Source organism: Corylus avellana, chromosome 2 (assembly GCF_965113065.1).
Source record: "Corylus avellana chromosome 2, dhCorAvel1.hap1.2, whole genome shotgun sequence".
NCBI classification, from domain to species: domain Eukaryota; kingdom Viridiplantae; phylum Streptophyta; class Magnoliopsida; order Fagales; family Betulaceae; genus Corylus; species Corylus avellana.
This window is the reverse complement of record NC_142491.1, coordinates 9,911,347-9,938,417: the sequence shown is the minus strand read 5'-3', so window position 1 is coordinate 9,938,417 and position 27,071 is coordinate 9,911,347. Positions and strand designations below refer to the sequence as shown.

Genomic DNA, 27,071 nt, shown 5'->3' with positions numbered 1-27,071 from the left:
TTTGATATGTATTGAATGTATTGGATATTGAATGTATATTGGATATATTGAATGTATTGGATATATTGAATGTATTGGATATTGGATATGTATTGGATGTTGGATATTGGATATTGAATGTATTAAATTGAATGTATGTTGGATATATATTGGATATATTGAATGCATTGGATATTGGATATGTATTGAATATTGGATATTGTATATGTATTGAATGTATTGAACATTGGATATGTATTGAATGTATGTTGGAAATATATTGGATATATTGAATGTATTGGATATTGGATATGTATTGGATGTTAGATATTGGATATGTATTAAATGTATTTGATATTGGATATGTATTGGATATTAGATATGTATTGGATGTATTGGATATATTGGATATTGGATATGTATTGGATATGTATTGGATGTGTTAAATTGAATGTATATTGGATATATTGGATATATATTGAATGTATTGGATATCAGGTTAATACGTAAGTTTGGGTATAAACCCGAGTAATACAGAAAATATATAAATTATATATATATTCACCACGTTAAAAAATTTTTTTTGATGTGGTATTTACAACACGTCAAAAAATTTTGACGTGTTGAAATTGGAATGTCAAAAAAATTTTTTTTGACGTTCCAGTTTATGACACGTCAAAATTTTTTGACGTGTTGAAAATATCATGTCAAAAACTTGAATTTTTTGACACCCGCCCTTTTAACCGTTGAGACACATCAAAAGAGTTTTTTGACGTGTCAGTGCCATTGACACGTAAAAAATGGCTGGTCAAAAAAAATGTCAATTTTTGTAGTGTTAATCAAATAAAGGCAAGCTTGGTGGCATTGGAAATCTGATTTAAAATGCTACAATTAATTTTGTATTTCACAAAAAAAAAAAAAAAAAAAAATCCTATTCCATTAATGTTTTCTAGCTATGAATCCAATTCCACAATTTTGTATTTATGAAATCTTGTGTAACCTTCACTTGCAACTAATCGCAGAACATACACTTCGCCTAACACTCTCATGACGACATTTGCATGAGCGAGTTTGCAATTATTTTGATTAAGGTTAATTTTGTAATTTTCCTATCAAGGTAGCATCCCTAACTTTTAAACATGACGGCTTGGCCGCCAGAGTTGTTATAGATATTATTCATCAGCTTTATCAATAAGAATTAATATTCTAAACTCTAAAGACAGTTTTCTTATAAGAATTGTACCTTAAATTACTAATTAATCTAATTAGTTTATACACTTACTTAATATGTCTATGTTATTATTTAACATATAAGATCCACATGTAGAATCAGGATTTGCTGTATTTTTATATTATTTTTTCACCATCAAATATCTACATGCATGTCCAATTGTTATTAATAGTTAATTTTATTAAAACTTTTTTTTATCAAATTTTTGTTATTAATTGTTATTAATCGTTAATCATTATTTTGTTATTAATTATTTTAATTGTTAATTTTTTTAAAACAATTTATAATTTTTATTATTATTTTTTAACGTGTGAAAGAATGAGACGTCAATAAATATTGACGTGTCATTCTTTCACACGTCACTATATTAAATTATTTAAATAAAATTTTAAAAAATTAAATTGAATTTAAATTTAGCAACGTGTCAATATTTGACACGTTGCTATTTCCTGACGTGTGGAATGTAACACGTCAATAAATATTGACGTGGCACATTCAACACGTCAAAAAAAAAATTGTTGACGTGCCACTTTTGCCATGTCAATAATTATTGACGTGGCAAAAATTGAGTTACTGTTTGCCACGTTAAAAATTGTCCCTTTTTTTTTTTTATTATTATTATTATTTTTTTTTGTAGTGCTTGTTTGAAATTTTATTGGAAAGTAAAACTATTATGTATAATGTTTTATTAAAAAGTTTTACCACTTAACAATTGTTTAGCTTCTTGGTAACTATGTGTCTTAAGTCTTTGTTTTTTTGTTTTTACTGATGTTTGGTAACAAGCATTTATAAGCAAAAATAACAACAACAAAAAAGACATGTTCCCACCTACTCTGCAGATTTTACAAATTCTCCAGTTCTATGGTCCTCTAGACTCTTCTTTGATCCTACATCTTGAACACTTCAAACCAGCAGTCCAAGAAGAACAGGAAACCATGAAGACAACTACTCTATGCAATTCCCCACAAACCAGCAAGACAGGAAGAAGGGCGAGCCAAGAAGAAGAGAAAGATGGGAAGAAGAAGCAAGAGGAGGAGGAAGAAGAATAGAAGAGGCTACGGCCTAAAAAAATTTAAAATGATCTTTTTAAACTTTTTTTTTCCATAGTTTTTGTAGGGGCGCGCGGGGCCACCTTGTAGCTCCGTCACTGATTCCTAAGAATATGTTTATACCAAATAAAAGAATAAATATTCGTATGGAATAATCATTTTATTACCAGGGTCTATTCGGCGAACCAAACAAGCCTTTAATTTGAACTTTATCAAATTCAAAGAAACGAGGAAGTTGAATGGAAGCTGAAGAGGGAGGGAAAAAGATACTTTTAGAAGAATGATGATAAGCAACTCTATTATCACTACCATAAATTTTCTAATACATTTGCAAGTTATAGATTTTCTTCCGTTTTATAAACTTTTTATCTTGATAGACAATTAAAACGATCATTAAGACGGAGCCCTTATATACTCTACGAAATTTATTAACTCTTATGGTAATTTGATTAAAATAAACTAAGTCTTTTTGCTAGGATTGAAAGCTTTTGAAATAGTTCTTATGTTAACCTATGGTATTTGGCAAAATATGCGTGCAAGTAAGAACGTAGTTAGTTTCAAATGGACAAGTGAATGAGATGATCACCCAAGTTATGATATGTTACATTAAGACACCCATACAATTTTTTTTTCTTTCTAAAATTTACTTGAAAAACGTGATAAATACGTATATTAAAATATTCAGAATTCGATTGTTGCACCATATATAAAAAAGTCATTCATTTTACGTATAACTCTTAAATTGCATTGCATGTTTGAAAAATTAACGACGCTGATGATCAACTAATGATGGTAATAGTCGACACTGATAATAGTCAACACTGATGATCAGTTAATGACTATTAGCGTCGGAGCTTTAGCATCATTTTCGGCGGGGACACTTGGGCAATTTTTTCTTTTTTTTCTTTGACGTGCGATGCGTCAAAAACCAAGGGCTCTTTCTTGCAGAAAGGCAAAGTGGGTTAAAATACAAAAGGAAACCAGATATAAAAGCAATTTGGATATGGCCACAAGACTTGATATATCTCAAGTCACATCCAACATTATTATCGAACACATCAAAACGTGCACATAGAACAAAAGCAACGAAAGTTACACATATCTAATGGGAATATGTAAGGAAAGCCCCCCAAACATCTCTTCTAGAGAATTTGGGTTATTTTCCACGAAATTGTCGGACCATTTTCCAAGCATGCATGTGAATGCTTTAACAAGTTGGCCGGGCCTAGTTCGACTTTCGTAATGGAAATCATTATGTTTGGTTAATTAGTGTCAATCACTTTAAATTTTAATGATGTTTTAATAGGGTTGAGTCATACTAAGACTCAATCGAACTTGAGAGAACGCTCGCGATTTTCACCCTCAATGCCTTTTTTGTCATTAATTTTCAATCTACACGTACTATTTAAGTCAAATGCTAGGAGAAGAAAACCCTAGAAGCCGTCTCTCGGCCCTTCTCCTCATAAAACAGTTTTGAGAGAAGGAGGGAGCAGCCCTTCCCCTTCTACTCCCCGCTCCTACCTTCCCCCTCCCCCCCCCCCCCCCCTTTTTTTTTTCTTTATGTTTGTAGGTGTTCTCCGACCAAATCAGCAACTTCGGCCTCTCCACTATGCGTCCGTCCACCTTTCATCGTGTTGTGCCGTTCATCGCCTCCCCTGCCGCTGTTGCTGCTTGCTGGTTGTTTATTTGTATTTTTTATTTTGAATAAAAAGTTTATTCTCTCCAGATCTGCTCTTATGAGTGAAGATGAATAATTAGGTATTCCATTAGAAAAATGAATAGTTTTTTTTTTTTTTTTTGTAAGTACATTCATTCAAACAAACGAGATTACAAACAAAAACAAGCTAATCTGAAAAACCCAATCCAGACACCGCTTTAGGATGGATAAAACCTCTGGATGGGGAAAGAAACAGGGGGAAGCAGGGGGAAAAGGGTGGGAGGAGGGAGCGTGACTCCCTTCCCCCTAGCTCGCCGTAGCTAAATGGGAAGTTTTCTCTTCAGGTTCTAGGAGAGAGAGAACATATATAGACCCTTTTTTTTTTTTTTTTTTTCAAGTTAATTGTAAAAAAATTAATAGTTATTATGAAAGAGTCTAGAATGAAATATGTATTCATATTCTTTAGTTTTGTAACAAGAGATATGTTGTAATTGGAATTAAACAAAAATTACTATAAAAAAAATTTCTTATTTTTTAAAACTCAAATTAAAAATAAAATAAAATTGAAAGTTGATTTATGTGGGGGTGGCCCGCCACCCACAGAGGTTCTATTGTGGGCAACCAGCCATCCTTAAGTCCAACGTTTTTATTTTTTATGGTTGAAGGGTTGAAAGAAAATAAAAATAAAGATGTTTTTTTTTTAAAAAAAAAAAAAAAAATTGTATTTTCCTAAAAGAATATCCATTCATCTCATTTTTTAGAGGAGTACGGATTTCTTTTTGTATTAGTTATTCCATCCTAGCAGAAGCGAAGCTAGGAATTGATTTTAGCAGGGGTGATATTAAAAAATAAAATAATATTATATATATATATATATATATAAAATAAAAATAAAATACTTTATAACGCAAAATATGTCTTCACAATATAAAATATTTATTATTTATAAAGTGTATATAACCCATCATTTATTTGATGCTTATCCTTTAAATCTTACTTTCTTTCTTTTTTTTCCACCCAAATTTACTGCCCTCCAAAAACTCAAACCCGCAAGAGAAATTGTAGGAAATAGCATTGGGGAATTTTGTTGGCGTTGCTATGAGCCTGTTTGAAATTTTATTGGAAAGTAAAACTATTATCTATAAGACTATAAAGTTTTACCACTTAACAATTGTTTAGCTTCTTGGTAACTATGTGTCTTAAGTCTTGTTTTTTTTTTTTCAACTGATGTTTGGTAACAAGCATTTATAAGCAAAAATAACAACAACAAAAAAGACATTTTCCCATCTACTTTGCAGATTTTACAAATTCTCCAGCTCTATGGTCCTCTCGACTCTTCTTTGATCCTACATGTTGAACACTTCAAACCAGCAGTCCAAGAAGAACAGGAAACCATGAAGACAAATACTCTATGCAATGCCCCACAAACCAGCAAGACAGGAAGAAGGGCGAGCCAAGAAGAAGAGGAGGATGGGAAGAAGAAGCCTGAGGAGGAGGAAGAAGAATAGTAGAGGCTACCACCTAAAAAAATTTAAAATTATCTTGTAAAACTATTTTTTCCATAGTTTTCGTAGGGGCACACGGGGCCACCTTGTAGCTCCGTCACTGATTCCTAAGAATATGTTTATACCAAATAAAAGAATGAATATTCCTATAGAATAGTCATTTCATTATCGAGATCTATTCGGCGAACCAAACAAGCCCTTAGTTTGAACTTTATCAAATTCAAAGAAACAAGGAAGTTGAAGAGGGAGGGAAAGAGATATGGCCATTATCGTTAGCTTGCACTTTTAGGAGAATGATGATAAGCAACTCTATTATTACTACCATAAATTTTTTAATACATTTGCAAGTCATAGATTTTCTTCCGTTTTATAAACTTTTTATCTTGATATACAATTAAAACGATCATTAAGGCGGAGCCCTTAATTATATACTCTACGAAATTTATTAACTCTTATGGTAATTTGATTAAAATAAACAAAGTCTTTTTGCTAGGATTGAAAGGTTTTGAGATAGTTCTTATGTTAACCTATGGTTTTTGGCAAAATATGTGTGCAAGTAAGAACATAGCTAGTTATGATATGTTACATTAAGACACCCATACAAATTTTTTTTTTCTTTCTAAAATTAACTTGAAAAACATGATAAATACGTATATTAAGATATTCAGAATTCGATCGTTGCACCATGTATAAAAAAGTCATTCATTTTACGTATAACTCTTAAATTGCATTGCATGTTTGAAAAATTAGCGACGCTGATGATCAACTAATGATGGTAATAGTCGACACTGATAATGGTCAACACTGATGATCAGTTAATAACTATTAGCGTCGGATCTTTAGCATCATTTTCGGCGGGGACATTTGGGCAATTTTTTCTTTTTTTTCTTTGACGTGCGATGCATCAAAAACCAAGGGCTCTTTCTTGCAGAAAGGGAAAGTGGGTTAAAATACAAAGGAAACCAGATATAAAAGCAATTTGGATAGGGCCACAAGACTTGATATATCTCAAGTCACATCCAACATTATTATCGAACACATCAAAACGTGCACATAGAACAAAAGCAACGAAAGTTACACATATCCAATGGGAATATGTAAGGAAAGCCCCCAAACATCTCTTCTAGAGAATTTGGGTTATTTTCCATGAAAATGTCGGACCATTTTCCAAGCACGCATGTGAATGCTTTAACAAGTTGGCTGGGCCTAGTTCGACTTTCGCAATAGGAATCATTATGTCTGGTTAGTGTCAAATTCATTTTGAATTTTAATGATGTTTTAATAGGATTGGGTCATAATAAGATTCAATCGAACTTAAGAGAACGCTAGCGATTTTCACCTCCAACGCCTTTTTTGTCATTAATTAATTTTCAATCTACATGTACTATTTAAGTCAAATGCTAAGAGAAGAAAACTCTAGAAGCCGTCTCTCAACTATTCTCCTCAGAAAATAGTTTTGAGAGGAGGAGGGAGCAGCCCTTCCCCTTCTACACCGTTCCTACCTTCCCCCTCACCTTTTTTTTTATTTTTATTTTTTAATTTTTTTTTTTCTTTATGTTTGTAGGGGTTCTTCGACCAGATCAGCAACTTCGACCTCTCTATTATACGTTCGTCCACCTTTTACCGTGTTGTGCCGTTCATCTCCTCTCACGCCGCTGTTGTTTGCTGGTTGTTTATTTGTATTTTTAATTTTGAATAAGAAGTTTATTTTTTCTAGATCTGCTCTCATGAGTGATGAGGAATACTTAAGTGTGATGGGTTATTTCTTATGGCCTGAATAATTAGGTATGAGGGATTATCTCTCACGGCCGGTTAAAATAAATTTTGTTAGGAAATTTGGCTATCTATGTCTTAGATCTAATCTGATCGGAGCAGATCTGCTCTTTAACTGTATTTGTACATGGGTTAGCGAAAAATTGAAGACATAAATAGCACCTGATTGTATGAATTTTTATTTGTATTTATAACTTTGTAACCTTATAGCATGTGGCTATGATTTTTGCAGAACTTTATATTTTGTACTGTATGAGCTTTATACTCGTAATCTTTAATAAAAAAATCTTCAAATTTTTATTAAAAAAACATGTAATATTTAAATTACGTTTAAATAAAATAGTCAATCAGACGTAGACGTGAATGTTGGGATAAAGAACAGAAAGGCATTTTTGACGAAATACCGAATCCACTTTGATTTTATGCTTCGTCACGTCATCTTCAACAGCGATTAGAGAAAGCAATGGTAGACTTAGACATAGACTTGCATCCAGAAAAGAACAAAAATAAATAAATAAATAAATAAAACAACGTAAAAATAACGCTAAGTTGTGGGGACTCTCTTTACATCATCTTTACTTTTTTATTTCTATGTCACTTTTATGATATGAATGTGTAACACAAATATCATTATAATTAAGTATATATTGGATATAATATATATATTTTTCTTAATCAAGACATACAAAAAAAAATTATGAAGTTGGCTTTTGGTGATTAAATAATTGAAGATCTTCCGTGGTTCAAATATACAATTTGGATTACGAGACGAATTTTAGCAGTATTTGCCGTCTATTTGAACAACAAGAGATCTCAAATTACTTATATTCGCCGTCTATTTGAAAAGCAAGAAATCTCAAATTACTTATATTCACTGTCTATTTGAACAGGAGAAATGCTATGTGCTCTTTTAGAATTGTCCTGGTGTCCTTTCAACTGTGATGTGGCTTTTAAAATCACTAATAGATTAAGAGTCAACAATGATAATCTCAAATTCAACAGTGATTTTAAAAGCCACATCACAGTTGGAAGGACACCAAAAAAACACTAAAAAAGTACCTAACATTTCCCATTTGAACAACAAGAAATCTCAAATTACTTATAATCACCGAAATTAAGCCAAATTCAAAAACCATGACTAACATGTTGGCGTAAATCCAAATTTTTATAGGAAACTACCTAGTGAAGGGAGGATGGACCCGTTTAGTATAATTCCAAAGACGGCTATTGACCGCAATTGGAGACATTTCTTTAGGGACATAGTTTCTTAATTAGTATGTGCTTTTCATATACTCAATAAATACGTAACAATTTTATAGACCGATTGAAAGGAATTTTTGTCATTTCTTTAGTCTCTTCAAAAGTCCTAATATTATAACCTAAAGATTAGAAAATGATATTTATTAATAAACCAAACATACAAATCTTTTCAAAATAATCATTAAATAAATGCTTCAACCTACCCCATGTTGGACCACTCACTTGGTCTTTGGCTTTTAGTTGTTTTATTTATTTATTTATTTATATTTATTTTTTCTATTCAAATAAAGAAAAGGGAACCTCTCTTGACCTTTACCCGTCTATTCAAATGATTAGTCACCTTTGAAGTAGTTAACACGGTGATTGATGATTAATCACTCTTTTCTTTTTATTATTGTAGTTTTAAACTTTTTATTTATTTATTTCTACTTATATAATATATCATAATCTTCATTTAAAAGACAAACCATAAGATACCTTTAATACACTTAATGATGACTAGTTAGGAATATGAATGAGTATTTACCATGAAGACAAGAGGTGAGAATAGAATAACTATTTATATTCATTCGTTTAGTGATAATACATGAACAATCAAATTTTCTCACTGAAATTTAATAAAATTTCTTAAAATACCCGAATTCTAAAAATCATTTTCTCTGGCTTCCTATTTTTTTTCCTCATGAGTGGCCAACCACATCAAAAGAAATGAGATTTTTTTGAAAAAAAATAAAAAAGTTTGAGTATCAAGAAAACAATTAAAAATAATATTTTTTTACGAAAATGCTATTAGTCATTTAATTAGATTTGGTTAGACAATGCGTGGTTTATAGACAAAGATTGGTTTTTTGGCAAGGTACGGAATGCATCCTCAAATGTTCAATATGATTCCACAAGATCTAGTTTTGTTCAAGTAACGGATTTTAGCCAATTGAAAGGATCTTTTGATCAATTCTGAGTTCATTTTGATTCCATTAGTTCACCATAATATTTTTATGTAACGTTTTTTTCTCTGCCTCCTGTTGCATGTGACTTTCCACTGCCTCTCCTCCAGATCTTCAGCCATATTTTTTGGTCTACTGGGTACCACTGCCGCTGCGTGGTCTTCAAGCGCTGGCAAGTTGTCTGCACTGGCCGAGCTTACTCTGTCTGGTTCTAGGGCTTTAGATGCCCTTACCACCTTTTATGGTGTTCTCTCGATTTGGCTGCAGATTGTCACAAAGCTGTGTTCTTAGAACTCCGTGTTGGATTTTTCTTCCCTAGGCTTTATTTCGTTCCTCATCAGTGTGTTCTTTGTTGTTGTTGCAGCTATCTTTTGGGTGTGCTGCAACAGTTTTCTTGATTGCACCATTTATGGTGCACCTCTTCAAATCACCTCTTTTGGTGGCCATGTTTCTTGATTGTTCCAAGAAACAATAGGGTTGCGTCATTTATTTGATGCATTTCTTTTTAATTTTTGTTTACCTTTTTATTTTTTGTTTACCTACGTTGATGGGGTCGTCTAGGGGTTTATTGTTGTGCTACCCAGCTCTTTACTATTTGTTGTAATCTCTTCGTTGAGCTACTTATAAAAAAAAATTTTCAAAAAAAAAAAAAAAAAAACACACAAAACACTTAAAAAAACTGTTTCAATACTTATGTTATATATCAAAATATTTTTTAAAACAAAAACAAAAAACCCCCAAAACGTATTAACAAACATATCCGTTAACTATTTCTACATAGGACGACGCAACTATTTTTAAGTCTATTCCTACTTAACATGTTAGTGAAAATTTATAAATTCTACAGATTCAATGATTGATTAGAAAAAAAAAAAAAAAAAAAAAATTAATTGAAGGATAAATTGAAAAATAGAGACACAGCAGAATCTGGATCGGGTCCACAAGGTCTTCGGCATTTTTGCTTGGAAAGAACACTTCTCCTCACCTTCGCCGGCCTATAAAACTCTTCCCTTCCCAAATATCTTTTTACATCTAAATCTCTCTCTCTCTCTCACAAGCAATGGACTCCTCGGAACCTAAGACGTTGCCGGACCACCAAAACGTCGTCGTAATGCGGCACGGGGATCGCATGGACAATTTCGAGCCACTGTGGGTGACGACGGCGAAGAGGCCTTGGGACCCACCGCTGGTGGAGGATGGCCGGGTCCGGGCCTTCTGCAAGGGCCGGATGATCCGGGCCCAACTCGGCTTCCCAATCCACCGCGTCTTCGTCTCCCCCTTCCTCCGCTGTGTCCAGACCGCCTTCCAAGTCGTCTCTGCTCTCTGCGCCGTCGATGATTCTCCCAGCGCCCAAACCTCCGATGACGTTTCCATCGACCCCTCCAAAGTCAAGGTCAAATCCGTCTTTTCACACAACCCACATACATATATACACCAATATTATTTATATAGAATATATATTCCCTGATATCTGTGTGTTTTGGTTGAGTTTGATATTTTCATATAATCAATTTTCAGGAATAAAAATTAATAAATTATACAAAAATCTTAGCTCTTTGATTAATTTAATTATTTAATTTATATTTTAACACAGACATCAATCGAATATGGGTTATGTGAGATGCTAAACAATGAAGCAATCAGACCTCGTTTTTCTCCTAAAGATGGAGACTTTGGCTTCAATATCTCGGAGCTTGAAGCAATGCTTCCTGCTGGGACACTGGACAACACTGCCGAACGAGTGTATAAGGAGGTATGCATGGAATACGAATACCCTTTTGATTTTTTTCATTCTGTGTCAAGAATTTCATGGTATAAATAGACATAGGTGTATATATTTGCACCATGAGCGTGGCTGATAGACAGTTTTTTGCTTGAGGAATCCTAGTTGCCGCTGTGGGGAGAGACTGTGATGGGTGCAAGGGCTAGATATGTTCATACTGTTCAGGCACTGGCGGATAAGTATCCTACAGAAAACTTGCTTCTTGTCACTCATGGTATTCTTCATTCTTGGTCACTCTCTTGAATTTCATTCTCTGTCATTATATCACGAATTAGTTTAGCAGTTTGAATTGTGTAATATTCATATGATTGTTTAATGCACTTCTTGGTGATTGATCCATCACCATTTATTCTGAAATTTTGAGATAAAAAAATGATGAATTTAATTATTTAATTAAAATTTAAACACTCTACCTCTTTCTCACGTGTGAATTCAATCTCCCCTCATTAAGCGAGATTCAACATGTGAAATATTTGATTGAAATCAAGGATAAATTGTAGGGTCAGGATTCGACTTAAAACCTTTGTTATGACATCATGTTGCTTATCAAAAAAAAAAAAAAATGACATCATGTCAAATTACAATTTATCTCAAACCCTTCTTTTATCTTATCTACGGCCTTGCTCCTCGGCTCCCTATAGCTCCCGCCGCTCGCTATAATAGCTTGCTTCTTGGGTGGCTCACACCCGGGGTGGTATAGCTAAGCCAGAGTGGGCTCAGTAGTTGGCCTATGTTTCCAGGTGCACGCTTAAGGGCATAAGTAGTTCCACAAATCTCACTGCACTGACCATTGTAAACTCCTAGTTGTAAAAGAAAGGTGAATATAATTATGTAATTAATATTTTAACAGTGATGATTTTCCTTTATCCTCCTCAAAAAGAAAAAAAAGAAGGTTCCTCTATATTTCTGCAAAAACAGCCTCCAAGTAGTGAGTTGTTGTTGACTTATGTTTATGCAGGAGAAGGAGTTGGGGTGGCGGTATCTGCATTCAAGAAGGATGCCATAGTTTATGAAGTAGAGTATTGTGCATATACTGAATTAAGAAGGCCCATCGTCCACAAAGGCCAGTCATTTACTGTTGGAAGCTTTGAGGTTCTTACACGCAATGGCCAGACTGGTATCAGTTTTTGTCCATCAACTGCTGCGGTGGTAGACGATGTCGATGGAATGGCGTAGTGACCGTGCGCATTGCCCTTTCTTTTTGTGTGATTTGTCTGCATTTTACATTGGATTCCTCTGATTTGAATTCTTTTAGTCTTGAGGTTCATTGGATGTGCAAGATAATCAGACAAAATCTTTATTGAAGTGAATTTTTTTTCGCATTGACTGACTAATGCGAGAAGAGAAGAAATGAAGGAACCTTCCTTTCTTCAGAGTAAGATGACTACCTATTGTCATTTTCATAGAAGTAAATAAATGTACCCCCTTTTCTTACCTCTGTTTCAGTAAAGAAGGATATGCGTATTTCGAAACTTATGAATTTTCCCTCTAATGAATGAAGTTGATACCATTCTCTACAAAGAACAACCCCCCCTCTCCCTTTTCTGTGTCTTTATCCCGCAGGTTCCTTACAATGTCATTTTTCCTCTTGAAAAGTACAATGAAACGGGCTAAAACTTTCAAGTTAATTGAACAAGTGAAGTGATGAAAAGGGTTTTCTGTAGTCTTGCTTGAACATTTTTGGCAAAAGAATATAAGAAGGCTTTATTTGCTTGCCAAAAGGTAAGGCGAGTTTGAAGCTTACTGAAATCAGTCCAACGAATACTTGAAAGGAATTCATTCTATGTTGTTCCTCGTGTCAAAGCGCTATCAGCATATGTGCATGTGATGGTCTTGAAGGGGATTCCTCTGTTTTGGGATACCCTGCTAATATCAAAGAATTGAAAGAAATTAAAAAAGAATCTAATACCCTTTTTTTCTCTCAATGTTTAAACATTTTAAACGCTGATGGTTGCCACCATCCGTGGTGCTCTGATTCGAAGAGTATATATATTGAAAAGATAAGATATAAAGACATGAATATGTTGGAAAATCATCATTTCGAGATCTTTGTTTTCTGTCATAGTTTATTCTGCATTATGAAAGTCAGGAATATGCTATTGAAAAGTAATGATGCTTTTTGCACTAATTTATCACACTTATTTTACACTGATATGGCGTATTTTATGTGATTTTTCATGTTAATTACGTAAAAAAAAGTGCGAATGCCAAGTGTTCTCCTAATCTTAAATGGATATTATTTTATAAAAACCTGATAAGAGAAATAAGGGCCAATTTCTTTTTTGTTTTTAAATAATATCAAACTCGGACTAGGAGAATAACAAGAGCACATCTACTATTCCCCCCCACCCCCCCAAAAAAAAGGGTGTGATTGTGTGAAGTAAGTGTGATAAATGAGCATGGAGTACCATTAATACTTGCTATTGAAATTCTAAACCTTAGATTTTGTTGCTATGAAATATGTATAGACAAATGCTACATGTCTTCATAAGTGCATACTCTCTAACGTAACAACGAAAATTATTTGTTTTAAAAAAAAATTATTATTTGATAAAAAAGGGGGAATGCTAGGTATTCTTCGTATGTTTGTCTGGTCCTATGTATATTTTATTTTTCTAAAAAAAAAAAAAAAAAAAAGGCTTTTATTTCTCTCACATGATTTTTATAAAATAATGTTCACCTATGACTAGGAGAATACAAAGAGAACACCTACCATTTCCCGATAAAAAATTCAATAATAATTTTTACTATCACGATAGAAAACGTGCACTTGTGAGTGCATGTAGCATTTCTCGATACGTATATAAAGAGGATGCTGGTTATTTCATGAACATATACTGATAGACTGGAGCAGCAAATTGTCAATATATATTTTAGTCCACAAGAGTCTTGGTACAAATACAAGCAGTTACAAAAATTACTACGCCACAAGGGCTTTGTCGAATTCTATCCAATAAACTAGCACAAGTTTTTAGCCTCCAACAACAACAACACAACGTACACAATGTCGTCGATAGATCAACGCTCCGAAGGGCTTGGAGTCGGCTCAATATGATCGAACACATCTGTCGGGAAGTCATCGAAAAAGCTGTCGGGGGTAATGTAACTGTCAATTGTTTCATTAGCACCAGTTCTACAACTTCCTACCAGTTCAAACAACTCATGAGCTCCATTTCGGAGACCACAAGTGTCTAACGGTCCAAACATTTCAAAAATATTGGGGTCTTCAAGTCTGGCAAAGAGCTCCTGGCTTTCCGGCGAGAAGGTGAGCTCCGGTCGCTGAGAAAAAGGGATTTGTGTTTGGGACTCAATGAATGATGGGTTCTTCTCAGCAGGGGAGAATTCATGGTGAATGAAGTTTGCTTCAAAAGTAAGCAACCTGGGGTTGACAAGATCCGGCAATGGCACCATTTTGATCATGTCAGAGTTCTCAATGCAGGATGAGAAGCATGACTGAGCCCGGGCCGATGATTCCTCCGACGAAGAACTGAACTTTGGAGCCTGAAAAAAAGATTAAGCAGTAATTATTTATCTACCAGCAAAAGTTATAATAAACCCATGTATGTGAGAATGAACAATGCACAATCCAGGTGGCGTCTAGGAAAACCTGACTCCTCCGATTCCAAAACGTGCGATTTGAAAGAGAAATTTTTAAAAACATAATTAAGCGTTTGATAAAATTGTAGTTTAGTCTTTAAAATCATAGTTTAACCTTCAACATACATGGAGCATTTTTGAAAACGCTGATTTTTATACGTTTTCAAATCGCAATTTTTTAAAGAAAACACATTTTCAAACGATACATTTTCTATAATTTAGCTTAAAATCACACTTTTAATCTATGAAATCGCAATACTAAAGGCTATCTCAAAAACTTTCACACGAAGCTTCCAGCACAATGTTACAAACTTCGATAGAGAGTCAGAAAAGAAAATGTGATGAAAAATGGGTTTGAGCAAAAGGAAAAAAAAAGAAAAAGAAAATTGTCATTTCTCATATCCATATAAAACATGAAAACCAAGCATGTAACATGTTAAACTTCTGCAAATAATATTTAGTCTAAAAACTAGTTGAAAACACTTATGATTTTGGTTCAACATCCTAAAATCAAATTAAGTCTTAACTTAAGAATTATCCAATCCATGTACCTCCAAAGCAAGACGACTGTTGGACCCTTGACAACAACCATGATAGGACTGAACCACCCTTTTGTTTTTCTGTGATTTGGAGGGTGCCCCTGAATTTTGCAGAATCCTTGCCAGCCTTTTCTGCCTGCTACTCCAAAAGTTCTTCACATCATTATCGGTTCTTCCGGGCAGATAAGTCGCGATTCTCGCCCATTTGTTCCCAAACTGTGACTGCAACTCTATCACCATCCTCTCCTCCTCTAGTGAAAATTTGCACCCACTTAGGGAGAGACACACACCCCAAACAAAAATAAGATAAAATCCATCTCAGATATCTTGGTTATAAACCAAACAAGGCATTAATCATAGAATTGACTGCAATTGGAGAGAAACCCATGATCCAAATTTTCATCAAATCAAATTCTGCAGAAACCCTTTACACTCTTTTCAACTAATCTACCAATCTACTCACTTTACACTCCTCTACCTACAAACATTCTGCACAACAAACAGAAAACTATATACACTCTACTAAAACAGGATCAACCAAGCACCTTCACATGTTCAGCTACCACCAAGAACATTTTCCCTTGCCCTCTTAAACTTTCCAACACATCATAGGTACATAGATACATAGAAACTTGAGTACAAACATTGTTGGATTGGTTATACATCACAAAAGGCATGGAACAAATATTGACAACAAATGGAAAGACACCCATGATCAAAATTTTAATTAAATACCACAACATTCATTGCACCCCAAGCAAAAATGAGACAAATCCAACACAAATATCTTGGTTATACATCATACAAGGCATTAATCATAATATTGACTGCAATTGGAGAGAAACCCATGATCCACATTTTCATCAAATACAACTTCATCCATCGGAGAATTACACAGGCTACATCAATACATGAGTACAAACATTGTCGGAAAGAAACCCATGATCAAAATTTCAATCAAATACCACTACATTCATGGCAGAACAGTTGCATAGTTGCATCGACACACACCCATCATCGAAATTCAAGATACGTACATATAAACAGACTACGCATAAAAACAAACATGTATAGAACTTTCAATGGTGGTGGTGAAGGCTTACTTCTTCAAATTGGGTCTAAGCTTATTAACCCACCGGAGGCGGCACGACTTTCCAGTCCGCTGCAAGAGGCCTTTGGATCGAATGGAGCTCCAGTCTCTGGGGCCATACTTCTTCACATGGTTTAACAGCACTTCATCTTCCTCTGCCTTCCATGGCCCTTTTCTTATACCGTCGTCTCTTTTCCCCTCCATTGCTCAGAATTCTCACTCTCAAAATTCCCAAAAATCTCTCATAAACACTATCACTTTTCACTGGATTTTTGTCTTGTGTTTTTTGCTTTGTTCTCTCAAACGCTTCACAGGGTTTTTTTCTCTGCTTTTGGTTCTTCGACTCTCTTCTCTCTTGTGTGTGTTTTCCTTATCCTTTGTTTGGAGTGACAGTTAAGACGGTTACTCCCACTACCCTCCACGAAACAGCCCCACTCCCCCAAATTTTTCTCTGGTTTGAAACGTGGCACCTTGTGAAATGACAGAAATGGCCCTTGTTTGAAATAAAGTAGCCCTCCCGCTTAACCCTTGCTTTACTAGTTGTTATTTGGTAAAAGTTTATTATTTACTGGATTCAAAATTATATATATATATTCAAATTAGTTCAAAGTTGAGTTAATTATTTATTTATTTTAAAATCATCCTAATGGTTTTTCATAAAGAATTTTCAAATAATGTCCAAAATCTTTTCACTTTAGTAGACCAAACGTGCAATTTAAAACCAAATTGCAAAAACTGTATCGTTTAAGAATGTGTTTTTAAAAAATTGTGATTTTAATATATAGAAAAATATGTAGTTTAAAATCATAACGATTTTAAAAGCTAAACTGCAATTTTATCAAATGCTGAACTACAATTTTAAAGATCGTGCTTTCAAATTACATGTTTTAAAATCCTATTACTAAATCGAACATTTTGAAATCACAAACCTACCACTTTCCAAAAAAATACAAGTTTCTAGTTGAGCAAGATACAATTCTTCTTCTTTTTTGTAGTTGTTGTTGTACAGAACAACTTACACATAAAACCTGCATTGAAAGCAAAGAAAACTGATTCTCTCAAAATACAGGACATGCACCTATAGGCCCAAAGTCTGACAGACAAGCATTTGGAATTACGCAAAGAAAGGGTGCAGGATATCCAAGAAACTTGAAAAAAATCTGGTAAAAGATAACAATCAGAAGCCTAAAAGCAATATGGAAATACTTTCATTCTTATTGTTTGTCATTTTCTGGCTAAAGAGCCTACTCCCATGGAAAAGACATGTATCCCAACATTCACTTTCTTTCTGGCAAGTTTAGTAGCGATTAAACTCAATACAATACAAATGTGACAAGGGCAAAACAGAGGCATTTCTTTTCTCCTACATAAAAGATCAGAAGCCATTACTGACAACTTCCCAAAAAATGGCATAAGGCTTTACAAAAAATATAAAATTGCCCAACTAATCAGGTGAGTCAGCCTTAATGCTCTGCTATAATTAAATTGATGAAATATTTACATGAAGAACCTAAGATAGAGCACCATTTTCAGCCATGGTAATTGCAGCACTAGTCTCTGCCTGGTGTTTGTTGGACCCTGAAACAGTTCCTTCACCGGCCGTATGATCGGCACTACTAAAACAATGGCTGGCAAATAATCTCGTTATTGGAGTCTCCATTTCCAGCACCCTTTTGAAATGTACACCAATCTCAAAAGAAGCAATTGAAGAATCTTCTCACAAGAGCCAGTTTCATAAGCTGAAACCTGCGAAGGCCATTGTTCCGAGATGTAATTTTCCATCACAAGGAGCATGTTAACTACAATTCTGTGTGTTCAGCCATCATGCTGCCAACTGCCTTTGCATCGTGACTAACATCAGAATCATCTGCAATGTGATCATGAATACTTTCCAATTCTATCCCTTCATTCTCCTTGATGAAACCTGAAGTTTCAACCATATCAACCACCTGTGATCCAACAGGCAAGGATATAGATGGGGAGGTCTTGGGATCAGTATCAGGAGTGCTAGAAACTGTAGGCCCAACATCATTGACTGAGAGACCATTTTGATGGGTCACTGTGCATTGCTCCCGAAACTCCCTAGTTGATGGAGGAACATCAATGGACTGTGACTCCACATCCATCATACTTTCATGGCAATCTTTATTTAAGATATCATCTTGAAACCGATTCCCGTCACTAAGAGCATCATTTGTAGGTGGTTCGGTCAACACTCTACCTCCATCCTCTGAAAAGACATTGCTGGCTACAACCTCATCAACAGAATACAACCCGGGTGGGGAAATACAGATGGATGATGGCTCAACATCCATCTCAGCACAAGGATCAATCATTTCACCATCCACATCACCTCTAATACTGTCAGGAGCATCATTTGCATCCTCACAATTCTCATCATGCGATGATACATCCTCATCCATACAGTTACTCTCATTTACTAATTCTCTATCCTGATTAGCAGAAACCATCTCAACAGATTCCTGCTCAATGTTATCTACAGTATGTTTCTGAATGGTATCTAAAGTAGTCTGGCTGCTATCTAAATCAACCAGTGCGTTTAACTGCTTCTGTACACAAACTGCTAAAGAAACAGCATGATCACGAATCAAAGAATCATGGGGAGGGCAGTGTAGCATGTCAAACAATGCCTTGCGGTACTGAAATAAGCTGATAGATGGCATAGTAGATCCTCGTTTACGGCATATGCTAATAACTTTTAACATATGCTCACACAAATTGCCCATTTCTGCCCAACTGCAATTGCAAATACCAAACTGCGAACCAGGATTCCAGACAACATAAGCTTTATCTTGATTAAGCTGGTCAGCAACTTTTGCACATCTACCTTCTATGACAACATCAGAATCTGGAATCTTTAATGCTTTGCGCCAAGATGTTAAACCACTCACCCACTCATCTCTCCAATATCGTGAAAAATCATCCTTCCCTGAGTACTCATCAAGCCAGAAGTAAGAATGCACTTTTGTACCCAACTTATCAACCAACCAATCGGCGCGTTGATAAACACCAGGGTCCTTTTCATTCAACAACCTGAGCTTTAGTTGGTTGTGGTAAAACTCCATTGCGGCACATGTCTCCTGGCTGGCAAGTGGAAGAGATTTTAGCGCCGTAATCCATGCTCCTGAGTCAGAAGAAATGTCTCAATTCAATAATTTCTTACCAACAAAGAAAAATACAAAAACTACAGGCTATTTTAGAGCAAGACTTCACAATTTCACCCTAGACAGTCAAGTTGATCTCTTACCAATTAATGCCTACTCATTTTGCTAAGAATCATAAGACTGACCATATCACCAAAAACAAGTACATAAACACACACACCCACAGATTTTGATATTGCTATGTAGATCAACATTAATTTCAGAAGCGCATAAATCATTTTGCAGGATATAGTCCATTCCAAGAAATGCCAGTAAATGTTGAAGAGCCAGAATAAAAGATACAAAAATGATCATCTATTTAGAAAGGGGAGACCAACCCATTCTCGGATACCATATTGCTTTAAAGTAATCCATAAAATCTGACTCGTCGATAAAATCATCCAATAGATCCTCAAACAAGCCAACGGTTCCTTGTCCTTGGCAGATTTTATCCACTGCCTGCCCAAGCCGTCTTGAAATCTCCACTAGCATCTCAGTTGCCAAACATTTTTTTACTAAGTTTTTATGCCATATATGACGCACCCGCCAAAAGCATATCAACACTGAGCACTCAAACACATCCCTGAGAAAAATGCATAAGACATATAAATTCAACAATTCAAGCAAGTACAAGAAATTTAAAAACAAATTACAGCTCATAAATTGGACTAGCAACCATATCCAAGGGGTAGCTCAATCGGCTGGGGACCATGCCTCATGAAGCGGAAATCACTAGTTCAAATTCTCCTCCTCTTTTTCCCTCCTCTTGTGAGGACATGTTAAAAAAAAAAAAAAAAAAGGGCTAGCAACCCCAAAAGAGGTTTTTGGTCAGTCTCTTTAGCTTGATCACGCCTTTGCCATAAGCAATTATGTGTTATGAAATTACTGAAGCTGCCTTTTTCTTTTGATAAGGAACTATATTAAAGCAACTCCTAAAAATCACAATCTGAAAGTCCAAAAGATCTATAGATCTCGAAGAAGAAATGGAATGATACGAAGTTCTGAGGAATAAAAATTTAATCAAGGTCAAGATATTACTGAAGCTACTTTTGAGCCATATAATACAATATGAGATGGAGTATCAACAAGCAGTTACACCCTAAATTTAGAAGGTTAAAAACAGAGGCGCCAACGGCCTCAATATTGCTTTAGATCTTGGGGATCCATTTAAGATAAAACTGAATCAAGTACTTTGAAACAAACTAATCAAGTTGTCATGTAACCAGCTTCCCACTGCCACCTCTATAAGCAATGAGATCCATGGAATAATTTTCTAAGAAAAATAATTCTTCAAGCATATACTTAGCCACTTTCTGTCTGGAATTTGAGCAGTAGATTTAGCACTCAACCTGATTGTAAGGACATCAGCTAGCGGATCATCCACAATGAACCCAGCCAACTTCCAAGTAGGATCTTTTGTGCGAACTCTGTTGTAAAGAGCCCTCATCCATCTATGCACGTCTGAACTAGCAAATCTTGGTGCTATTATCCAAGCTACAGGGATAGCCTTGTTGTCTGAGTTGAATACAACAAGACTGTGAACGGGATGCTAGATCAATTTGCAGAGAAAGCATAGTTAGTTTCTCATGACACTTAAGGACTTAGGTTACACAAACTTTAAATAAATAATGTAACAACAAAATAAAAACAGACCTTTAATTTGTTTGCTCCAAACCTTGAATCAGAAGCCAGAAGGCTGCGGTTGCCAAATCGAATCATTTGTTGTAACTGCCACTCTGTTTGAATGCCCAAAGTGAAAGGTCCGGAATCAGAGAAATCTTCATAAAAGAAAACATGATCCTGGTGGCTTTCAACCCACATGCTGATGCTGACTGCATCATCTGCATCCAGTTCATACGTAGAACGTCGGATGCTCCTTTCCTGTCTACGAACATACCGATGGGTTAAAAGGTCATCACGGTTGCATGGGCCACCCTGTTTCTCTACTGATTCATTGTGTCTTTGCATTATGGTCTCCACAGAAACCCCAACATATAGTAGAGATAAGACACGCAAACGGAGGTCCTCTGAGATATATGGGGCAAACATAGCACGCGTTCCAGCAGCCTTCTTATCCTGTGGACCATGGCATGGCATCCCCTTCTTATCTACATGCTTATCGTCATCATATATGATGAGCGCTACTGATGGTTCAGCAATTAAGCGTTTCACAATAAAGTGGCAAGTGCACCCTCTCTTAGTATTTGGTCGGCCAGCGTTTTTCTTCTTTGGGACATAAGTAGTCCTACTGGGTCGTACAATGCCACCCTTCCTGTGGTCATCAGGACCAAAGGAACACCAATACCTACAAAATCAACAGGATAACTTAAACTCATGCTGCAGGCCCAATTACTAGGAACTACTAAAGGGAAAAATTTGAACTTACAGAATATATTCAAGAATGCCATCAACTTTTGGCTTGTAAGCCATCTCTGGAGGCCGTCGCCGCCTTGCCTCAACATGAAATCTCGTTGGACAGTCTTTATTTGCTGATTCACCCCGTACAAAATCATCTACTCTAGCAAAGGGGATTAGAACAACTCTATTAGTTTTGTCACGCCAACCTTCCACCTTTGACCACACAACGTCAGAAGAAGAAAACTCCAAAGTCGGAGGATTCTGTACAGGAAGGGACAGAATCTCATCCCATCTCGCCATCTGCAACAGAATACAGGCATACAGCATCAACTAGAATATTTACTGATGAAAATTAAAAAAATTAAACAATCACACATCAACCAATTAATTAGGGGAAGGCTGAATTTGTTCAAAGATGCTAACCAGTTTAGAGACAACTAAACAGACCGTAAGTATGATAACATCAAAAGAAGCACAAACACTGAGTTGAAACACATTGATACAACAAATTCTGAACCATAAGGAACCACAAGCAGATGGCAATCTTGTAAATGGCCCTCACATCAAGAGGAGATCATCCTCCCCCCCCACCCCCCTGCCGCAGGGACAGGCCCAACAAAAAACACAAAATAAAGGGTGGAGGGTGATTTCACAGGTTTAATCCCATATGGGTGTGTGAGTTGATATTGACCTGTCAAAAAATATTTTATATACTTAAAATCTTTAATCCTACGGCCTAAATAATATTTAACAAATGCACAAACCCCAAAGTTTTCATAAAAAAAACTTCTATAAATTTTAAGAACAAAATAAGAATTCAAACCTCAAGCCAGGATCTAAGTATAAACCTGGTTGCAATCTTAAACAGAATGCTGCTTCTTATCACAGAAAAGACTCAAAATAAATTTTAAGCTACGGTCCTAATTTAGCAGTTGAAGAGCCAAAACAATCACTCAATTAGGCTGCCAGCCTGCCAAGTTTCAGCAACAGCTTCTTTGGTGGAAATGCCATTAGAATTACTCTGTGATATGTTTTAGGGCTTGAAGGTACAGAAAATTAGGGGTTTCTTTTTTTTCTCAAACTCAGGGCATTCACAAATAAGAACAGATTCAAGGAAACGTGCGATTTCCACCAATACCATCTACAGAAAATATCCATAATCATTCGAATTGGCTATCAAGAAAAAGAAAGAACAACCCAAAAGTTTTCAAGCAAAATTTCCCACGTCGACAAATTAGAATTAAAGGTTTCAATTTTCTCGTGTCCCAAATAGTAAAAACTCTGACACCGCAGCAAAACCTTTTCTGGGTACCCGAACAGACAAATTTTCTTCCAAAAGAAACCCTTTTGCAGATGAGTGAAGTAGCTAAACTACCACATAAACAGAAGTGAAAAAGCATTCCCATATCTATATTTGTACATACACTACTATACACATAAAGAAAGCTATACATATACCTATATATCTATATATATCATTTGGGATACCTGGTGAAGAAGCCTTGTGAAGCGTGGTGCTGTTGTATTGTAGTCTCAGTCAGAGAGGATGCTGGCGGAAGAGGGCAGAGGGTAAACGGTGGTGAACTACGCCTAAAACCCTTCTGTGAGATTTTTTGTTTTTTTTAATCGGTATTATTATTATTATTATTATTATTATTATTTTGTACTTTTTTGTCGGTTAATTATATTTTGAGTAGTCTACTTTTCACTTGCAGTTTGTATTTACATGAGAGAGAAAGCATGGCATGACATTAGTTTTTTAATTGGACGTAAGACCAATTTATAAAATTGTTAATTGTGGTATCTTCAGGCATCAGAAGTACAAATTTTTTTAATAAATTTTTATTTATTTATTTATATTTTTTTAATGTTAGAATGAGGAATAAAGTTTTTTTTTTTTGAGTTCTCTAATATATGATGTGACTTTTAAAATCAACAATAAATTAAAATTTAATAATAATCATAACAATTTACAAATTTAATTAAAAGAAAGAAAAACTTTACTTACCACCTTTGATATTTCATCGCTTTTTGTAATTATGTCTTTAAACTTTTAAAAAGTATCAATTTAATGTATCGATTTTTCAACCTTTTTCAATCTTACCCCCCATTAGGATTTTCCCTTAAATCGAAAAGGAGGGGTGTCAAAATTTCCAAAATACCCCTCTATTACAAGGATTTATGCCTTGGTTAGGATTTAATGAAATTTGCAAAAACCTGAATCTTTAGACAAAAAAATTAATATCTATATAAAGCAATATTTTGAGAATTTTTAGAATTTTGATAGAATTTAACAAAAAATGTTAACAGTGGTGCGAAATTTAAAAAAATTGAAAGATAAATATTCTAAATTCACACTTTTTAAAGATATAATTATAAAACTCATAAAAAATAAAAAATAATAAGTAAAATTTTTCTAAAATAATAGAGACCACACGGCATACAATGATCTATTGGCTGACATGTCTTTATGTTAATGAAATAATAGAATTCAATAGTAGCCACAAGGCATAGAACTCTATTGCTTTTGTATATATAGTACTTGCGGTTGGTCCTCGTCAATATCAAGGCCAGGGGTGTACAACCAATTGCTGTAGTTATTATTTTCTCATAACCGCAACCGCAACTGATTTAGGCGGTTATCACATTTTAAAGAAACGCAACCACAATAGGCGGTTATGTAGTTATTGAAGATCAGTTATAAACCGGTTATTAACCGGTTTTAATAAATAATTTTATCATATTTTTTATTTCTTTTTATTTTTTGAATAAAACGTCTAGCATATCATTAATTAAGCAAATTGTTGCTCGAAGATTACAACTTCTTAAATACAACTTGGACACTCAAGCGTCCATAGCCAATCCACACTCAAAGAAAGAGCATACTTTGCTAGACAATGTGCAGCATTGTTAGCACTACGTTTAACATGAACAATATTCCAAGACTGAAAGAGACTCAAACATAATTTAGCCTCATTTACAACCTGACCAAACCGACCCAAACAAACTCCCTCCATCTTCAATGCTTGTACAATCTCCAGAGAATCCCCCTCAAACAGCACACTGTGGTAGCCCAAGGATGCAACAACTTCAATCATTTTTCAAGTAGAAATGGCTTCAGCAATCCCTGGATCCAAAATGCGAGGCTTAGTTGCACAGAAAAAAGCAAGCACACGCCCAACAGAATCACAGGCTAAGAAATCCATGCCCATTTTCTACTCACGCTTACAAATTGCAGCATCCCAATTAATCTTAATAACACTAGCAGGCGGAGGTATCCAACTCAGAATACGTTGTGGCTGAGGAGGGCGTATCCTACCACTGAGTTGCAACTGTTCAGCACTAAGAAAGGCTTTCATCTACTCCTTTGCTAGATAAATAACTCTGGAAGGAGAGAGGAAATCACTTCCAAAAACAAATGAATTTCTCCTCAAGCAAATCTGTCTTGCTACTACCGCAAAGAATTGTAACTCTTCAACATCCAATCTTTCCACGAGAATTTCAAGTAAAGGGAGAAAAGAAACAGGAGCAAAAGAGCATTTTTGGAATTTTATTAAGATTCAGTCCACACATCCATAGCAGAAGGACAACACCAAAGAATGTGTTCCAAAGTTTCAGTCTCCAGGGTACAAATAGGACAATAAGACTCAGGGACAGCACCTTTCTTAGCTAAATTCTGCTTAGTACGGAGGATATCATTACAAGCCTTCCAAATAAACATTTTAACCACACGTGTTCCCTGGATGTTCCAAATCTGATTCCATAACCTATCTAGATTAATAGAATCTGAACACATACCTCTATCCATAATCGAAATCTCCTTAGAATGATGGTACGCACTTTTAACAGAGAACGGACCATTATTAGTGCCCAACCAAATCAACTTATCTGATTGGCTTCTAGGAGAAATGGGCGTACCACAAATAAAACATGCTTCCTCAACTGAAAAAATCTCATTAATAAGCGAAATATTCCACCAGTTGGAGTCCGCATCAATGAGTGAATCCACTGTAGCATCAAGCTCAAGAAAGCAAACAGGGTACTGGATACAATAGGATGAAGGGGAAGGAATCTAACGGTCTTTCCAGATTCTAATGGAGCTGCCATCACCTACCCTCCAAAAAAGACCCTTCTTAAGCAGCTTCTTTGCATACCAAATGCTTATCCAAGCATAAGAAGACTTATACCTGATGTGGTATTTTTGTGACCAAAAATTTCAATAATAAAAATAAACACTCGCAATAAGATGAATCTTTGTAGGATACGGCTATAGAGAGGGTGTCGAACCTCAAGGACTGCAGGGGTTTGTTATCAAATTCGAAAGATTAAAATTAACTTCATTAAAAAGATATTTGATTTGATTTTCTTTAAAACTAAAGTGCATGAAAATAAAAGAGATTTAAAATAAGAGAAAGTGTAGGGTATTGACTTCACCTCTATCCGCACAATAATGGTTAATTATAATTAATCCCAGAAATTCATTTTATGCATGTTATAAATAAACAAAAAACTACCTTATTAAAGAATAAGCATAATCTATCTTCGATTGGCACGGATCGTCCACCTAACCACTAAGATGCGGTATGACCCGTCTTCCTTAGGTATAAATTTTCAAATTCTTTAACATGATACATACAATCAATGAATAAGTGTAACCCATCTTCGGTTGGCACGGACTGTCTACCTAAATTACACTAAACTAGGGTGTAGTACAATCCGTCTTCCCTAGGCATGGCCTATCAAATCCTATTGATCATATGTTAATTAAACCCATTGTATAACCATCATCCTCATAATCACAGAAAACAAGAATGATTTGATTTCAATAAAAGCAAAATACTTTCTAAGGCAAGAGAAGAATTTCACAAATATTGATTTTGGAATTTAAGAACAATTGCATTTAATATGAAGAACAGAAATTAATTGTAGCAATCCTCATAGTTATACAATCAACATGCATAAATTGAAAATCTAGAAATTAAATACAATCAAACCATTGTGCTTTGATAGAATTACATCAACATCCCATAAAGGGGTTTAGCTGCTCATGATCTTCTAAGCTCCAAAGACAAATTTCTGATTTCTAGCTCCAAGAAGCGGTGTGTCTTTTTTCTCAATGCTTAGAGGCCTATAAAGTTATGG

At 35.0% G+C, this 27,071-nt stretch overlaps 3 protein-coding genes across 5 annotated transcripts; 1 reads left to right on the top strand and 2 right to left on the bottom strand.

The window, feature by feature from the left end:
* The first annotated feature begins 10,345 nt into the window (after positions 1-10,345).
* LOC132191819 (Phosphoglycerate mutase family protein) lies at positions 10,346-12,655 on the top strand. The gene is made up of 4 exons (XM_059606930.2): positions 10,346-10,791; positions 10,993-11,151; positions 11,287-11,395; positions 12,140-12,655. Exons 1-4 carry the CDS (start codon positions 10,459-10,461, stop codon positions 12,355-12,357), a joined length of 819 nt encoding a protein of 272 aa, XP_059462913.1. The 5' UTR covers positions 10,346-10,458; the 3' UTR covers positions 12,358-12,655.
* Positions 12,656-14,199: 1,544 nt separating this feature from the next.
* On the bottom strand, positions 14,200-16,611 carry DUO1 (myb-like HTH transcriptional regulator family protein). 2 transcript variants are annotated; one of them, XM_088513899.1, is made up of 4 exons: positions 16,421-16,611; positions 15,355-15,588; positions 14,789-14,792; positions 14,200-14,682 (listed from the first exon to the last, which is right to left on the bottom strand). In XM_088513899.1, exons 1-4 carry the CDS (start codon positions 16,609-16,611, stop codon positions 14,200-14,202), a joined length of 912 nt encoding a protein of 303 aa, XP_088370025.1. The 2 variants fall into 2 exon arrangements, with proteins under 2 accessions (XP_088370025.1, XP_059435199.2); XM_059579216.2 differs by lacking the exon at positions 14,789-14,792 and having other exon boundaries at positions 15,330-15,588.
* Positions 16,612-17,593: 982 nt separating this feature from the next.
* Positions 17,594-23,538, bottom strand: LOC132190634 (uncharacterized). 2 transcript variants are annotated; one of them, XM_059605677.2, is made up of 6 exons: positions 23,418-23,538; positions 21,958-22,229; positions 21,225-21,876; positions 20,921-21,120; positions 19,910-20,154; positions 17,594-19,552 (listed from the first exon to the last, which is right to left on the bottom strand). In XM_059605677.2, the coding sequence occupies exons 2-6, from the start codon at positions 22,227-22,229 to the stop codon at positions 18,207-18,209; spliced, it is 2,715 nt and encodes a 904-aa protein (XP_059461660.2). In that variant the 5' UTR covers positions 23,418-23,538; the 3' UTR covers positions 17,594-18,206. The 2 variants fall into 2 exon arrangements, with proteins under 2 accessions (XP_059461660.2, XP_088370040.1); XM_088513914.1 differs by lacking the exon at positions 23,418-23,538 and having other exon boundaries at positions 21,225-21,715; positions 21,958-22,170.
* Positions 23,539-27,071: the final 3,533 nt, after the last annotated feature.

What these genes read in the sequence shown, in the direction of transcription:
- LOC132191819 (XM_059606930.2), top strand. Translation starts at nt 10,459, where the DNA reads ATGGACTCCTCGGAACCTAAGACGTTGCCGGACCACCAAAACGTCGTC. An exon ending in CCGAACGAGTGTATAAGGAG is followed by an intron (nt 11,152 to 11,286) that starts GTATGCATGGAA and finishes GAGGAATCCTAG; the next exon opens with TTGCCGCTGTGGGGAGAGAC. An exon ending in CTTGCTTCTTGTCACTCATG is followed by an intron (nt 11,396 to 12,139) that starts GTATTCTTCATT and finishes ATGTTTATGCAG; the next exon opens with GAGAAGGAGTTGGGGTGGCG.
- DUO1 (XM_059579216.2), bottom strand. Translation starts at nt 16,611, where the DNA reads ATGGAGGGGAAAAGAGACGACGGTATAAGAAAAGGGCCATGGAAGGCA. An exon ending in CTTAGACCCAATTTGAAGAA is followed by an intron (nt 15,589 to 16,420) that starts GTAAGCCTTCAC and finishes TCTCTCCCTAAG; the next exon opens with TGGGTGCAAATTTTCACTAG. An exon ending in ACAGTCGTCTTGCTTTGGAG is followed by an intron (nt 14,683 to 15,329) that starts GTACATGGATTG and finishes TCTTTTTTTCAG; the next exon opens with GCTCCAAAGTTCAGTTCTTC.
- LOC132190634 (XM_059605677.2), bottom strand. Translation starts at nt 22,229, where the DNA reads ATGGCGAGATGGGATGAGATTCTGTCCCTTCCTGTACAGAATCCTCCG. An exon ending in GGCATTCTTGAATATATTCT is followed by an intron (nt 21,877 to 21,957) that starts GTAAGTTCAAAT and finishes TTGATTTTGTAG; the next exon opens with GTATTGGTGTTCCTTTGGTC. An exon ending in TTGGAGCAAACAAATTAAAG is followed by an intron (nt 21,121 to 21,224) that starts GTCTGTTTTTAT and finishes AAATTGATCTAG; the next exon opens with CATCCCGTTCACAGTCTTGT.